At 34.7% G+C, this 13760-nt stretch overlaps 2 protein-coding genes across 3 annotated transcripts; one reads left to right on the top strand and one right to left on the bottom strand.

The window, feature by feature from the left end:
* Positions 1-257: 257 nt before the first annotated feature.
* On the bottom strand, positions 258-4531 carry si:dkey-182i3.9 (zinc finger protein 678). The gene is made up of 5 exons (XM_067365899.1): positions 4315-4531; positions 3826-4021; positions 3637-3734; positions 3468-3555; positions 258-2100 (listed from the first exon to the last, which is right to left on the bottom strand). Exons 1-5 carry the CDS (start codon positions 4468-4470, stop codon positions 632-634), a joined length of 2007 nt encoding a protein of 668 aa, XP_067222000.1. The 5' UTR covers positions 4471-4531; the 3' UTR covers positions 258-631.
* A 129-nt stretch (positions 4532-4660) lies between these two features.
* hmbsb (hydroxymethylbilane synthase, b) lies at positions 4661-13210 on the top strand. Of its 2 annotated transcripts, none has more exons than XM_067364749.1 (14): positions 4661-4804; positions 5310-5363; positions 5840-5912; positions 6045-6094; positions 6191-6246; positions 6408-6485; positions 6695-6772; positions 9171-9246; positions 9404-9517; positions 9640-9678; positions 9783-9902; positions 11027-11080; positions 11168-11254; positions 11348-13210. In XM_067364749.1, the coding sequence occupies exons 1-14, from the start codon at positions 4781-4783 to the stop codon at positions 11525-11527; spliced, it is 1083 nt and encodes a 360-aa protein (XP_067220850.1). In that variant the 5' UTR covers positions 4661-4780; the 3' UTR covers positions 11528-13210. The 2 variants fall into 2 exon arrangements, with proteins under 2 accessions (XP_067220850.1, XP_067220849.1); XM_067364748.1 differs by lacking the exon at positions 4661-4804 and adding an exon at positions 5083-5230.
* The last annotated feature ends 550 nt before the right edge of the window (positions 13211-13760 follow it).

Here is a 13760-nt window from a genome sequence, read left to right as displayed (position 1 = left end):
TGACCGTCTATCAAATGGTCAGTCTCTGTACTCCCGAGGCAAACTTTTCAAAATAAAAGTCATTTAGCGTGAAATACAAAAAGCAGGATGATTTAGTATCCACTGTTTAATTTAGCAGTTTGCATAGGAAAAGTCAAACGTAATGACAATTCAACCATTAGAGCATTCAACTATGTATACAACAATTTATGTGCTTTATTTATAATAAAGATTCTGTCATTATACACTATTCCTAATAGCAGTGTCTCTTTGGCTTTTAACCACAGGAATAATTATGTTAGTTTTTCCTGCCAAAAATAAAATAAATTAATTAAAAAATTGCATTCTCAACAAACTGTTTATTCTTGGCCATAAAGTACACAGCAGAACTATTGATTTGGCATATTATTAATTGGCTTAAAAACGATTTGATTTCAGAACCAATCCTTAATGTTTCTCTATGGAACGAATGAAAATTTTTCTTATCCAGAATTTCTTCTATGAAGGAAATTAAATGTAAAACAAATACACTGTGATATTGTACATATGTTTGTCTTTAACAGAACCTTGACTGAAAGTAATTGTAAATATAACAAAGAAAATGTCACTAAAATTCAGCTCAAAAAAGAATTCCATTAAAGCAACATCTTTTTCACACAGGTATACATTTGTGATCATTGTAATTTCTACGGTACGCATATTTCTTTCCGCATTTCTGGCACGTGTAGGGTTTCACACCAGTGTGGATTTGCATGTGTGCCTTCACATGGCTAAGTTGTACAAAGCTTTTCCCACAGACCTCACAGCTGAACGGTCTCTCACCAGTGTGCACCCGCTTGTGTCGGCTTAAGTTTCCAGATAAGCGAAAGCACATTCCGCATGTTTCGCACTTGTGTGGCTTTTCACCGGAGTGAATGCGCATATGCAGTTTAAGACTGTTAGGAAGTCCAAATTTGCTCCCACAAACAGAACATTTGTAGGGTTTTTCTTTGGTATGAACAACCTCGTGCGTTTTCAAACCAACTCTCTGAGTAAAAGTCTTATCACACACGTTACACTTGAACGGCGTCACTCCTGAATGAAGTTTCTCATGTTCCTTCAGCGAATACATGCTGCTGTAACTTTTGCCACAGACTTTACACATGTACGGATCCTTTTCCGAATGGAGTCTCTCATGCATTCTGAGCAAAGCGGTAGAACTGTAGCGTTTTCCACATGCATCACATGGGAAAGAGTTCTTCCCATCTCCAGATTTGCCATCCAGATTTGCTCCAGATTTCTCACTATGTGTGAGTAAGTGTTTCTGTAAAGCATAGTTAAAAACAAAGCTCTTCCCACATATTTCACACATGAATGACTTCAGAGCTCCATGTATTGCCATGTGCCTCTTCAGAGATTTGCTCTGATAAAACTGCTTGGAACAGATTTCACACACATGCCGTTTCACACCACTGTGCACAAGGAGATGCCTTCTGAGGTTTGTAATGTGGCCAAACTTCTGCCCGCATATATGACATATATGGGGTTTCTCTCCTGTATGCACAACCTGGTGAAACTTCATTTGTTTTTCTGTTTTGAAAGTCTTGTCACAGAGGCTGCATTTCCACGGTTTCTCATTTAAATGAACAGTCAGATGGTTGGTGAGGTTGCCAGAGTGTGAAAAGTGCTTCCCGCATGTCTCACAGCTGTATGGTTTTTCACCTGTATGGATCCTCTGGTGTGCCAGTAAACTTCCCTTTACGGTGAAGCCGTGTCCACATACGGAACAAAGAAACGGCTTCACGTCCAGGTGGACACGTTCGTGCATCTTAACGTTAGCAAAAGTTTTCCCGCATGTTTTACAAAGTCCTTTCTTCTCGGATGAACTGTGACGCAGTAGGTGTTTCTCCAATCCTTTTAAGAATTTAAACTTCTTCCCGCACTGCTCACAACTGTGAGGCCCTTTTAAATGTCCACATTTGTGCTGATTTAGTGAGTGTCTCCAGAGAAAATTCTTTCCGCACTCATTACAGTCAAATGATATTGTCTTCTTGGTTTTCTCGGAATTTGTACTGATTTGCTCTGCCTGTGGGTTTACTTCAGGTTGCTGGTCTTCAACAGAGGCAATGGTACTGTATTCAACTGCAAAACATTAACAGGGTTTCAGTTACTACAAGTTATTACTACAAGTAATAAATACAATACTACATTTATATGTATTTGTGTATATCAACATTGATAATAATTAGAAATGTTTCTTGAGCATCAAATCATCATATTAGAATGATTTCTGAAGGATCATGTGACACTGAAAACTGGAGTAACGATGCTGAAAATTTAGCTTTGCCATCACAGGAATTAATTACATTTTAAAATATATTAAAAAAGAAAAGAGTTATTATACACTGTATTCGTATTATTTCTATCAAAATAAATGCCTAAAAAAACTAAATCTAAATAAATAAAATGTATTGTAAATGACACTAAATTTAATAAATAACTAGCTAGTGAACAGTTGTCTATCAACAATGATAATAATAATAATAATAAGAAGAAGAAGAAGAAGAAATGTTTCTTGACTGTCAAATCAGCAAATTAGAATGATTTCTGAAGGATCATGTGACACTGAAGACTGGAGTAATGATGCTGAAAATTCAGATTCACAGGAATAAATAGAAAATAGTAATTAAACACGGTAATAATTTTTTCCTTCAAAATAAAAGCCTTTAAATAAAAAAAATCTAAAAAAATTAATTTATTATAATTGACACCAAATTTAATAAATAACTAGCTGAACAGTTGTCGTATATAGATTCATTAGATAAAAGTAACCGTAGTAAATTTCAGTGAAATTATAAAAAAGTAGTAGAATTAAAATAAAAATAAAAATGTGCAACGATTAATCGCGATTAATCGTTAGCAAAATAAAAGTTTGTGTTTACGTAATATATGTGTGTGGTCTGTGTATAATAATTATGTATATATAAATACACACACATACATGTATAAAATAAAGAAATATATGCATGTTTAAATACATTATATATTTATATTTATATATATTTTATAGTACATGTAAATATAAATATTTTATATATAAATCTAACATTTTTCTTAAATATATACATGTATGTGTCTGTATTTATTTATACATAACTATTATAAACAGAACACACACATATATTACGTAAACACAGACTTTTATTTTGCAAACGATTAATCACTTTTAATCGTTGCACATCCCTAAGGCTATTACAAGATATAACTATAATGTCTAAAAAAATCTAATAAATTAAATTGAGGTACTTGGGGTGTTAGGCGGTCCAGAATTTTTGTATTAATGTTGACGTGGTCCACTGCCTGAAGAAGTTTGAAAGTCACAGGTCTAGAGTCTAGTGTTTTATTATTTAGTAAGGCCAAACATACGGAGGTGTATAAATAAATAATCAATTTCCTCAACTTCCTTAGCTTGTTAGTTCACATAAATATAAAAGCTGTGCAGCACATACCTTCTATTAAAAATGCTTGCACTGGCTTCTCTTTTCCACCGCTTGACAACTCAGGATAAAATGCAGAAATGTTACCCCCCTCTGCACACTAATAAAAAAGAAAATCAATAAAAAAAAGTTGTTGCATGCATCTAGGCAAACAATACAGAGTTACATCTTTTCAACTGACCTGCTGGACAGAATCTGGTGGTTGTACACTTTCTTCAGATGATGCAGTGAAGCGATTCGGACTCTCTGGAGACACTGATGGAGCTACAGCTTCAGAATCTGACAGGAGGTTGAGAAATTACTAGTTAAAATTGTAGTGGATTAAATATTCTTAACATATGAAATTAAATTAAAATGTAGGACATCTTACCAGGCACATTTCTGACATTTTGATTGTTTTTTCTTTCTGGTTTCTTCACCAACTCTTTCACGTTTACTACATCATCATGGTAACTTTTATAACCCTTCAGCTGAGCTGGCTTAAGAGTAAAGCAATAACTGAAGACTTTGCATATGTTTTGAACAGCCACGTTGGTAAAGGTCTCCATCACAGCAGTGAGCCTTGCCTGCAACAAATATTAACTTCTGATTGTTTTTATGGACTTCTTCATCTGCATTAATGTTCAGTTTTGGAACTAGCAAGATGACTTCATTTAATTATAGTTACTTATTACAGTGTTAAACACAGAAAAAGACTTGAATAATCATATAAAATGCATCTTAATCTTGAAATAAAAGGCTACACAGAGGAAAAACTTCAGGAACCGACTGTCTGATAGATCACAACTGGGGAAAAAAAAATTGTATTGATAAAAATTAATTAGCACGCAGAATATCTGCAGAATAAAAATAAACTTACCAGTCTGCTTTCTCTGTCACTACCAGTTTCAGTGTGGGATGGGCGATATTCACAGTCAAAAACTTTCTGAATTTCCTCTCGAGCTGTTTCTGACAACAGTGTCATTATAGACACAGTTTGTTTATGAAATAATTCATACTCCACCATTGTGCTCATTCAATAATTGCAATATAATTAAATAACACAAACGGTACCGCGTTTGCTGTGTTCATGTTAACTTCCGTTTCTAGGACTACACCTTCAAAATAAAAGTTTTAAAAACGTTTATTTTGTACTCTGCTCTTGTCGTTGTGACTTTTATTTTGAATTTCAAAAATGCCTCACTTTACGGAAGTCATATTCAACCTGTAACCGTTGTGAATGACATTCCCACTTAACGTAAATATTTTCTATTTCACAATCATGAATGAGAAATTACTGCAGTTACGGCGAGTTCAGCACTAGCTCACGTGGCTCATCTTAGAAAATGTCGGAAAAGACCAATCTTCAGGTATGTTTTCATTCATTCACTACTCAAAACCCAAATTTAACTTAATTTAACCGTGTTTAATTAATTTCACAGACACATTAGCATGTTGTTATGACCTAATGGCTAAGGTTATTTTGGTTTATGGCTGGTGGTTTATAGGAAATATCATCTGAACCATCTTAACCCAAAAATGTTGAATAATATTGTCAAATATGACATCTCAGTAACATTAGTTTACTCCTCCCTTGTGTATAACGGACACAATGAATAGGCATTATTGTCTTATCTGCTGAAGCCAGGACACTGGGGCGTAGTGCCTCCTCCTGCATCATACTATCCTGCTTCTTCTTGTTCACTATACATTGCTTTCTCGCACTCAAAAGTGTCTGAAGACTCCAGTTCATCTCACTACAAACTATGGCAGATGGACCTTATAAATACATTAGGGTCAGAACATAATTTAAATGAATGTTACTCTGTGCTGTTTGTGTTGGTTCTAACCTTTGCTTGGAATATTATTTTACAGGACAGTGATGGCAGAGTCAGTAGGGTGATCCGTGTTGGCACTAGAAAAAGCCAGGTAATTTAATATATGTATGCTTATTGTACATATATATCCCAAACGTTTAAGTGATAGTGTACATACAAATTAGATAACCTAAAATATTGTTAGAATATCTAACCCCATTTAATAAATGTAAATGTACGTTTCACCATTTTTATGACTGCTTGTCACTGGAATCATCCATTTATTTTATTTTAAGTACCAATGTAAAAGCTTTACTTTCCATATTATAACTGTACATATTTTGCCTCTTCATCACTTAGTAGTATAAGTGTTACATAAAAAAAAAAAAAAAGTAGGTTTTTAAGTTTGATTGGGTGTGTCAGTGGTGTTGATGGGATTGATAAGCTTTCTGTCTTTGTAAGGGTGGGTGTAAGATTGCTTAGTTTTATAAAAAAAACTGGTTACAACCTTCAACCAGAAGATGAGCCTTAAATGACACTCATATTTTAGGTCAAATCTAATATTGTTGAACCTTTTTGTTACTTCAGCTGGCTCGGATTCAGACAGACAGTGTTGTAGAGAAACTCAAGGAGTTGCACCCTGATGTTAATTTTGAAATAGGTAAGAGATTATTGTCTAATATGCAAAACAGTTCTTGTTTATTTGTAATTGAGTTTACCAAGTATGACGTAAGTTAATATTCACTCTGCTTAAACAGATTTCCACTTCATATAATCTTTTATTTTGTTTCAGTGGCTATGTCAACAACGGGAGATAAAATACTTGACACAGCTTTATCCAAAGTATGTCCTAATCTAAATCCCCCCAAAAAATAGTTTTGTGAATTTTAATGTATATAAAGAAGAAAATGAAGTATTGTTCAACATTTTGTGTTAAAGATCGGTGAAAAGAGTCTCTTCACAAAGGAATTGGAGAATGCTTTGGAAAAGAATGAGTGAGTCTTTGCTTCTTTATATCACTCATGTATACTTTGCAGTATATAAAGATTTGTTCTTTGGTCTTTTGGTGCATTTGATGTTTCAGAAGTTTGTATTGCTACATTGCTGCAGATGTTTCAGTATGAATAAGGCTGTTGTAATATTTGTGTCTCTGTAGGGTAGACCTGGTCGTGCACTCTTTGAAAGACTTGCCTACTGTTCTTCCTGTGGGCTTCACTATAGGAGCTGTGCTGAAGTAAGGAAATCACAATAGTGTCTCTATGTTCTGAATAGTCTTTTATCTTAAAAGTAGCTGACATGTCATGTTACACACAAACATCAACCTAAATGTTCATAAATGATTATTAAAATGTATGGAAATACTCATGTACAGTTTATAGCGTATTGCAAATACTTTTAATTATGAAGCCAACATTGAGATTTGACATTTCCCTCTCTTCAAAGACGAGAAAACCCCCATGATGCTGTTGTCTTGCACCCCAAAAATAAAGGCAAACGTCTCGACTCTCTAGCCAACAAAAGGTAAGAGGTGCCCTGTACACAGAATCATATTTTTAAATATATATTGATACATTTTTAAGAAATTAATACTTTTATTCAGCAAGGACGCATTAAATTAATTAAAAGACACAGCTGTTTCATGACAACAGTTGTGTGTTTTGTGTTTATTCAGACACCTGCAGTACCACTAATGCTCCCAAATCTTTGTTTTTATAACAGTAAAAGCTCTTTTCATGTAGTTGCAATATTATATTGTCATGTTTATCAAAATATAACTGATTTTAAAAAAAGTAGACCCCACTTCATTGGTATTTGAATAGTATGGTTTATTTTGAACTTTATTCTTGTACAAACAGACCCTGTATTAAAGGAACACTCCACTTTTTTTGAAAATAGGCTAATTTTCCAACTCCCCTAGAGTTAAACAGTTGAGTTTTACCGTTTTCGAATCCATTCAGCCGATCTCCGGTTCTGGCGGTACCACTTTTAGCATAGCTTAGCATAGTTAATTGAATCTGATTAGACCGTTAGCATCGCGCTTAAAAATGACCAAAGAGTTTTGATATTTTTCCTATTTAAAACTTGACTCTTCTGTAGTTAAATCGCGTACTAACACCGACAGAAAATAAAAAGTTGTGATTTTCTAGGCTGATATGGCTAGGAACTATACTCTCATTCCGGCGTAAAAATCAAGGAACTTTGCTGCCGTTCCATGGCTGCAGCAGTGCAATGATATTACGCAGCGCCTGTGAGCCCCTGCTTGCACAGGGAACGTGCCTTGCAACCATGGAGACGTTTGTGAGAGACGCTGCGTAATATCATTGCACTGCTGCAGCCATGGAACGGCAGCAAAGTTCCTTGATTTTTACGCCGGAATGAGAGTATAGTTCCTAGCCATATCAGCCTAGAAAATCGCAACTTTTCATTTTCCGCCGGTCTTAGTACACGATTTAACTACAGAAGAGTCAAGTTTTAAATAGGAAAAATATCAAAACTCTTTGGTCATTTTTAAGCGCAATGCTAACGGTCTAATCAGATTCAATGAACTATGCTAAGCTATGCTAAAAGTGGTACTGCCAGAACCGGAGATCGGCTGAATGGATTCGAAAACGGTAAAACTCAACTGTTTAACTCTAGGGGAGGTGGAAAATTAGCCTATTTTCAAAAAAAATGGAGTGTTCCTTTAAGTAGTGTAATGAATGAATGAATGAATCAATGAAAATGTCTCTGAAACATCTGTGTATTTGACAAATATTGCATTTATTTCACTTCATCTGTGATAAAGTATGCAAGCACAGTGCGAGCATCATTACGGGAAGTCGAACACTAAATTCTTGAGAACCAAATCAGTATATTAGAAAGATTTCTGAAGAATTGTGTTGTAATCCACATGTTGTGGTGAGTCACATGATGTCTTGAGTCACATGATGTTCTGGTGCACATGGCTTAAAACTAATACATATGAATTGAGCGGTTTACTCCACATTTTCTGAAGAGACTCGATTGCTTTATATGATCAACAGATTTAATTTTGGTTTTAGGATTTAACTTTTATTCACATGTAAACATTAATCAACTCGCACATCAGTTGTGGTAAACGGAAGCTCTGACTTTTTGTTGAAAGTTTTTGTCATGATAAATGAGCCCCTTAATTGGGAATTAAGTATTTGAATTTCTGGGATATTTTTCTTATATATATATATATACAGCTATGGAAAAAATTAAGAGACCACTCCAAGTTCAGAAATCAATGTTAAGTGGTCTCTTAATTTTTTCCATAGCTGTATATATATATATATATATATATATATATATATATATATATATATATATATATATATATATATATATATAATTTTTTTTTTTTTTTTTTTTTTTTACTGTGCATTTGTGAATCATTAATGCTTTGCCCTAACTGACTGGTATTTTGGTCAAAAAAAGAATTACAGTTTCTATGAATTTAGCCTTGCTAAATGAATTTAGCCTGTTTGGGTGTTAATACTTCATCCACATATTAAGGGTTCCTACTTCTTTAAATGTGTGAATCCTTTGTATGGTTGTCTGACTGATAGACTGAAGAAATTTAGTAGGTTTAATCACCTGTTTGGCACCCCAGTTAATCAGGTCAATCTGTTAAAATCTGTTGACTGAGGTAACAATGCTGAAAATTCAGCTTTGCTATAACAGGAATAAATTACATTTTTAAATGGACTAAAATAGAAAAGGATTTTTATTGTAATATTTTACAGTATTACTGTTTTTACTATATTTTTGATCAAATAAATGCAGCATAAGAGACTTTACAGACCCCAAACTGTTTAATGGTAACGTATGTATATTTATATATATTTTTAAATTGTATATTTACAGGATACATGTTTTTTTTAATAATACATACATTTACATTTTATATTTAAAGTGTTATAGGTACCAGTTCTCTTCGCCGGGCTGCACAGCTGAAGAAAAGATTTCCCCACCTGGAGTTCAAAGACATTGTATCTTTCAATGCAGTGTGCAGCACTTTTTCCCTCACTTTTTCTGACTGTAATAATTATATTATGTAGATGCAGATAACAAGTAAATTATGATTTCAGTGTGTTAACAAGCACTCATTGTTTTGTGTGAGGTTATGCCTTAACAGTTGTGTTTCAGAGAGGTAATCTCAACACCCGTCTGAAGAAGCTGGATGAAAAGGATGACTTTTCTGCCATCATCTTAGCAGCAGCTGGTCTTCGGAGAATGGGCTGGGAGAACCGCATTAGCCAGGTGCCTCTATCCTCCTTTAACCTACAGTGCACCGCACTGTCTTCCCTCAGGTCAACGCTACTGATTATTGCATTTATTACCCTATAATGCATATTGATATATTTTGTATCATCTTGTTTCAGATCCTTGGGCCTGAGGACTGCATGTATGCAGTTGGACAGGTGGGCCAGTATTCAGTGTCCCTATTGAGCAAATGTCCTGCACAGCGGTGAGTGTATGTCCATCAAACTGAGCCTTACTGACTGCTCTTTCTGTCCTGTTAAAGGGTGCTCTGGCAGTCGAGGTGAGAGCTCGAGACCGGGACATACTGGAAATGGTGTCAGTATTAAATGACTCGGACACTGTGTTGAGCTGCATCGCGGAGAGAGCGTTCCTCAGACACCTGGTAGGCATCCTGCTGCACTATAAAACCCCACATACCTGCTTGAATTAATTAATAATTAATAAATAAATACACTGTAATTCAAAAGTTTGGAGTTGGTACTTTTTTTTTTATGTTTTTGATCAAAAGTACAGTAAAAACAGTAATATTGTGAAATATTATTACAAGTTAAAATTACTGTGTTCTAGTTTAATATATATTAAAATTTAATTTATTCCTGTGATGTCAAAGCTGAATTTTCAGCATCATTACTCCAGTCTTCAGTGTCACGTGATCCTTCAGAATTCATTCTGATGATGATTTGGTGCTCACAAAAAAAATTCTTATCAACGTTGAACAGTTGTACGGTTTAATATTTGATACAGCTGGTACATGTTCAGAATTCATTGATGAATAGAAAGTTTAAACGATTAACTTGAAATAGAAATCTTTTGCAACACTAGGAGTGTGTCTCAATCAGCTCCCTAGTAGTCAGTGCACTTATCAGGTCACTGATGTCGGCCATTTTAAGGGCTGTTTCAATCGCAAAACCCTTCCAGTCCACTGTAAACCTTTGCTCCAGGGAGCATTGATGCTCACTATGTTCCCTTAACGAAAAACGTACATTTTGTGAGCCAACTCAATACACATAATGATGTGTGATAGATGTTTTGAAAAAGCAAACCGTTATTAAATGATATTTCAGCATAAACATACCTTGTTATATAGGTGCTAAACGTAAACATTTAAAATTAATTTACAGCTGAAATGTTGCAGGTCTATGAAAAATGTAAAAAACATAAAAAAATAATAAATGTTCTGCTGCTGTTCTTAAATATCAGTAGTGTCTACTGTCACTTGATCAATGATCAATGTGACCTTGCTAAACAAAAAAATAATTTCTTAATGACCCCAAAATATTTTAATGACAGTGTAAATATTTAATAATGAATTAAATATATTTAAAAACTATGTGTAATGAAAAGATATTACTCTTTACTTGGTGGTTAAACCATATGACATTTTTGAAGTCATTAAATGGAAACTTTCAATGGAAAAATTCAAAACCATATAAAGCCAACACAAACAAAGAATACATTTCCACAAACTTTGCACATGTGCCTTAAACTACTTTTTTCTTTTTATAGGAAGGGGGGTGCAGTGTTCCAGTTGCTGTTTACACTGAAGTTAAGAATTCACAGGTAGTGAGGAGCTACATGCTGGTTTTAATTTATACTCAACTAGAAAATATCTCTCAGCTGAATGTCAGATCTGTGTTTGTTTTACAGGTCTACATGACTGGAGCGGTGTACAGTCTTGATGGCTCAGACAGTCTGAAGGAGACGATGCAGACAAGCATCAGCTCAGAAAATCAGGTTGTTAATCCACTCTAGGTATAATTTCCTGTATTCTGGATGCTTTTCTTTTCTTGAAACTGATCTGAGCATGTGTAACCTCATTATTCCCAGACTGAGGAGCAGGAGAAGGTTGATGAGAAGGTCCAGCGTGTGGGTATTACTGCTTTAAAGGTGTCAGAAGCAGCCCAGGATGCCGCAGTGAAGTTAGGAGTTGACCTTGGAAATCTGCTGCTCAGCAAAGGTGCCAAAGAGATACTCACTGTAGCCAGACAGCTTAACGATGCCCGATAGCTATATAATACTCTGTAACTGAAGAGCAACCACCCTCTTTTCCAGAAGTATTTTATTAAATGTTTATGTGTCATCCTATATAGATGAACTTTATATTTTGTGTGTAATTAAGATTTTAGGTTTTTCACAGAAAAAAAAAAGCAACTTTGTATTGTATTTACAGGATTTTTAGCGATGGTCAATTTACAGTTACTACTTAAAACAGACTTGGATGATGCATAAAAATAATGCCAAAATAACGACTCTGCTATTCACTATTCACCGCATTACAGAGAGCTAATAGGCAGAAATTATATCTGCTCCCATATTAAGCCATGAATACACAATCATGCCTTTTAAGATGGTGTGTGTTGTATAGACACATGCTTATGTGAAACTTGAATTATTCTAGGATGTACATTTTTGAAAGCTGCTTGAGGTATCATCTACATTTTATCTTCACTGACTGTGAAGCTACACAACGTAATAACTTGTATACCACTACATAATTTTTTTTGTATGGATGGGCCAGCTGATTTTTGATAGTATTTAGTGTGAAAATGTTTTTTTTTTTTCATGTTTTATGCCTTAAATGTTTTTATTGAAACCTTTAAATTGTTTATCAGATCTAACATCAGTGACTGGAAATTAAACATATTTCCTTTGCAAATTTCTTTGTGTATTAGCGCATGGTCTGATAACTGTATGGAGTTTGTATGCACTGCCTCATACTTTTCATTTATTCCACTCAAATATGAATTTGTTACTTTATTTATTTGGCTAAATGTCTTTGCTGGACATCCTCTTGTTCTTGGATTTGTATGATGATGTATGTCGAAACTAAGCCAGTATTCATTCGCTATGATATTCTAAAACACTGATTTATATTTTTTATGGTTAAGAGCCAGCTTAACTGATATCAACTTGATTTAATGTGAGCATATGCAAGATTTTTAGAATGTACTGAAGAGTTTTTCATTTTAGCATAGTTTTATGGCATTTTCTGAGTCAGTGGTATACTGGTAAACTGAACTCTTTCATGACTTTGAAAGTGGGCATCTACATTACATGAAACAGTGCATTTGAAATGTTTGGTGGTTTTAAAGGAGCTAAAGAGGATGTTTTGTTTTATACATTTTTGCAATATTACTTGAAACTGTCTTTACTAACTGATAAAAGACTATTTATTAGGTTCACTGAAAGGAATAACATTAATATACATCATCTATGCATGAGGTAGGGCCTTAAAAACATCAGCCAAACGTTTACGCGATGATGGCCCTCTGGCTTGTCAATCACTGCCATTACGTTCATTGTGAAAGATGTGCGAGACGTGCACGTCTGCGCGCTCCAGTAACTTTCCACACTCCACAGGCGCCGCATGCAATGTTTTTGTCAGGAGACAGGAGTAACAACTGCAGATTATGAGTTACCTGCGGTGAGTCCGACATAATAAATCCACTAACACAACACAGCGAATGCCGGTGGTAAACACTCGTGTTCCAATACTCGTGCACGAGTTTTGGGAGGTGTTCCCTCGAAATGAGCTGTGAAGGAGGGGGGTTCTTACGCATGCGCTCATTTCAAAAACTCACTAACAGTCTTTGGTTTCTCAGTCGACGAAAAGATCCTCTTTAGCACCTTTAAGAGCAGAGTTGGTTTTACTTACTGTATTTGCCAGTCCTAAATAAATCAATCAATAAAAATGCAATCATCTGTTTTGGACTTTCTTTGCTATTTTTTTTTTTTTTTTACAAACTGCACTAAACTGTAAGATATCACCAGAATTCACTTTTTTAATAAATTTAAAAATAAAGACCTGACAAGTGATGGTTGAGGGTATACATATGGAAACTTTAGAATAAAAAAATAGTTTTATTTTTTATGTGCACACTTTTCAAGATTGATGTTTCATATATATCTATTCCAGGTACCAGGTGGCATGTAAACAGTGAAGGACTGCCTGTCAGATGTCAAGCTTAGACTAGCTAGTCAGATCTTGTTCTGAGGGTGAACTCGCTTTATAAGCGCGTGGCTTCTTCTGGCAACCAGTTGTGGCATGTCGCCATCGCGTCCACTCATTTTCACAGGAAATTGCATACCACACTGTCCACAGAAGTCTATAATCGCATACCTGCTTTTATAAACAAACATACATTTTTAAAAAACACGCACATATTTGTGTGACAGTTTTACACAAGATATAAAATATTTTTAAAAAATTACAGGCCTACATTAAACTTTGAATATAATA

The sequence above is a fragment of the Chanodichthys erythropterus genome, chromosome 17, assembly GCF_024489055.1.
Source record: "Chanodichthys erythropterus isolate Z2021 chromosome 17, ASM2448905v1, whole genome shotgun sequence".
Classification (NCBI taxonomy): Eukaryota; Metazoa; Chordata; class Actinopteri; order Cypriniformes; family Xenocyprididae; genus Chanodichthys; species Chanodichthys erythropterus.
Note: the sequence above shows the minus strand (reverse complement) of the source record. Positions and strands in the feature narration are given on the sequence as shown.

Excerpts from the sequence above, each read along its gene's own strand:
- hmbsb (XM_067364748.1), top strand. The coding sequence starts at position 5,201 with ATGGCAGATGGACCTTATAAATACATTAGG. Across the intron at positions 9,518-9,639 it reads GGGAGAACCGCATTAGCCAG|ATCCTTGGGCCTGAGGACTG; the intron begins GTGCCTCTATCC and ends ATCTTGTTTCAG. Across the intron at positions 11,081-11,167 it reads CTGAAGTTAAGAATTCACAG|GTCTACATGACTGGAGCGGT; the intron begins GTAGTGAGGAGC and ends TTTGTTTTACAG.
- si:dkey-182i3.9 (XM_067365899.1), bottom strand. The coding sequence starts at position 4,470 with ATGAGCACAATGGTGGAGTATGAATTATTTCATAAACAAACTGTGTCT. Across the intron at positions 3,735-3,825 it reads AAATGTCAGAAATGTGCCTG|ATTCTGAAGCTGTAGCTCCA; the intron begins GTAAGATGTCCT and ends ACCTCCTGTCAG. Across the intron at positions 2,101-3,467 it reads GCAAGCATTTTTAATAGAAG|TTGAATACAGTACCATTGCC; the intron begins GTATGTGCTGCA and ends AATGTTTTGCAG.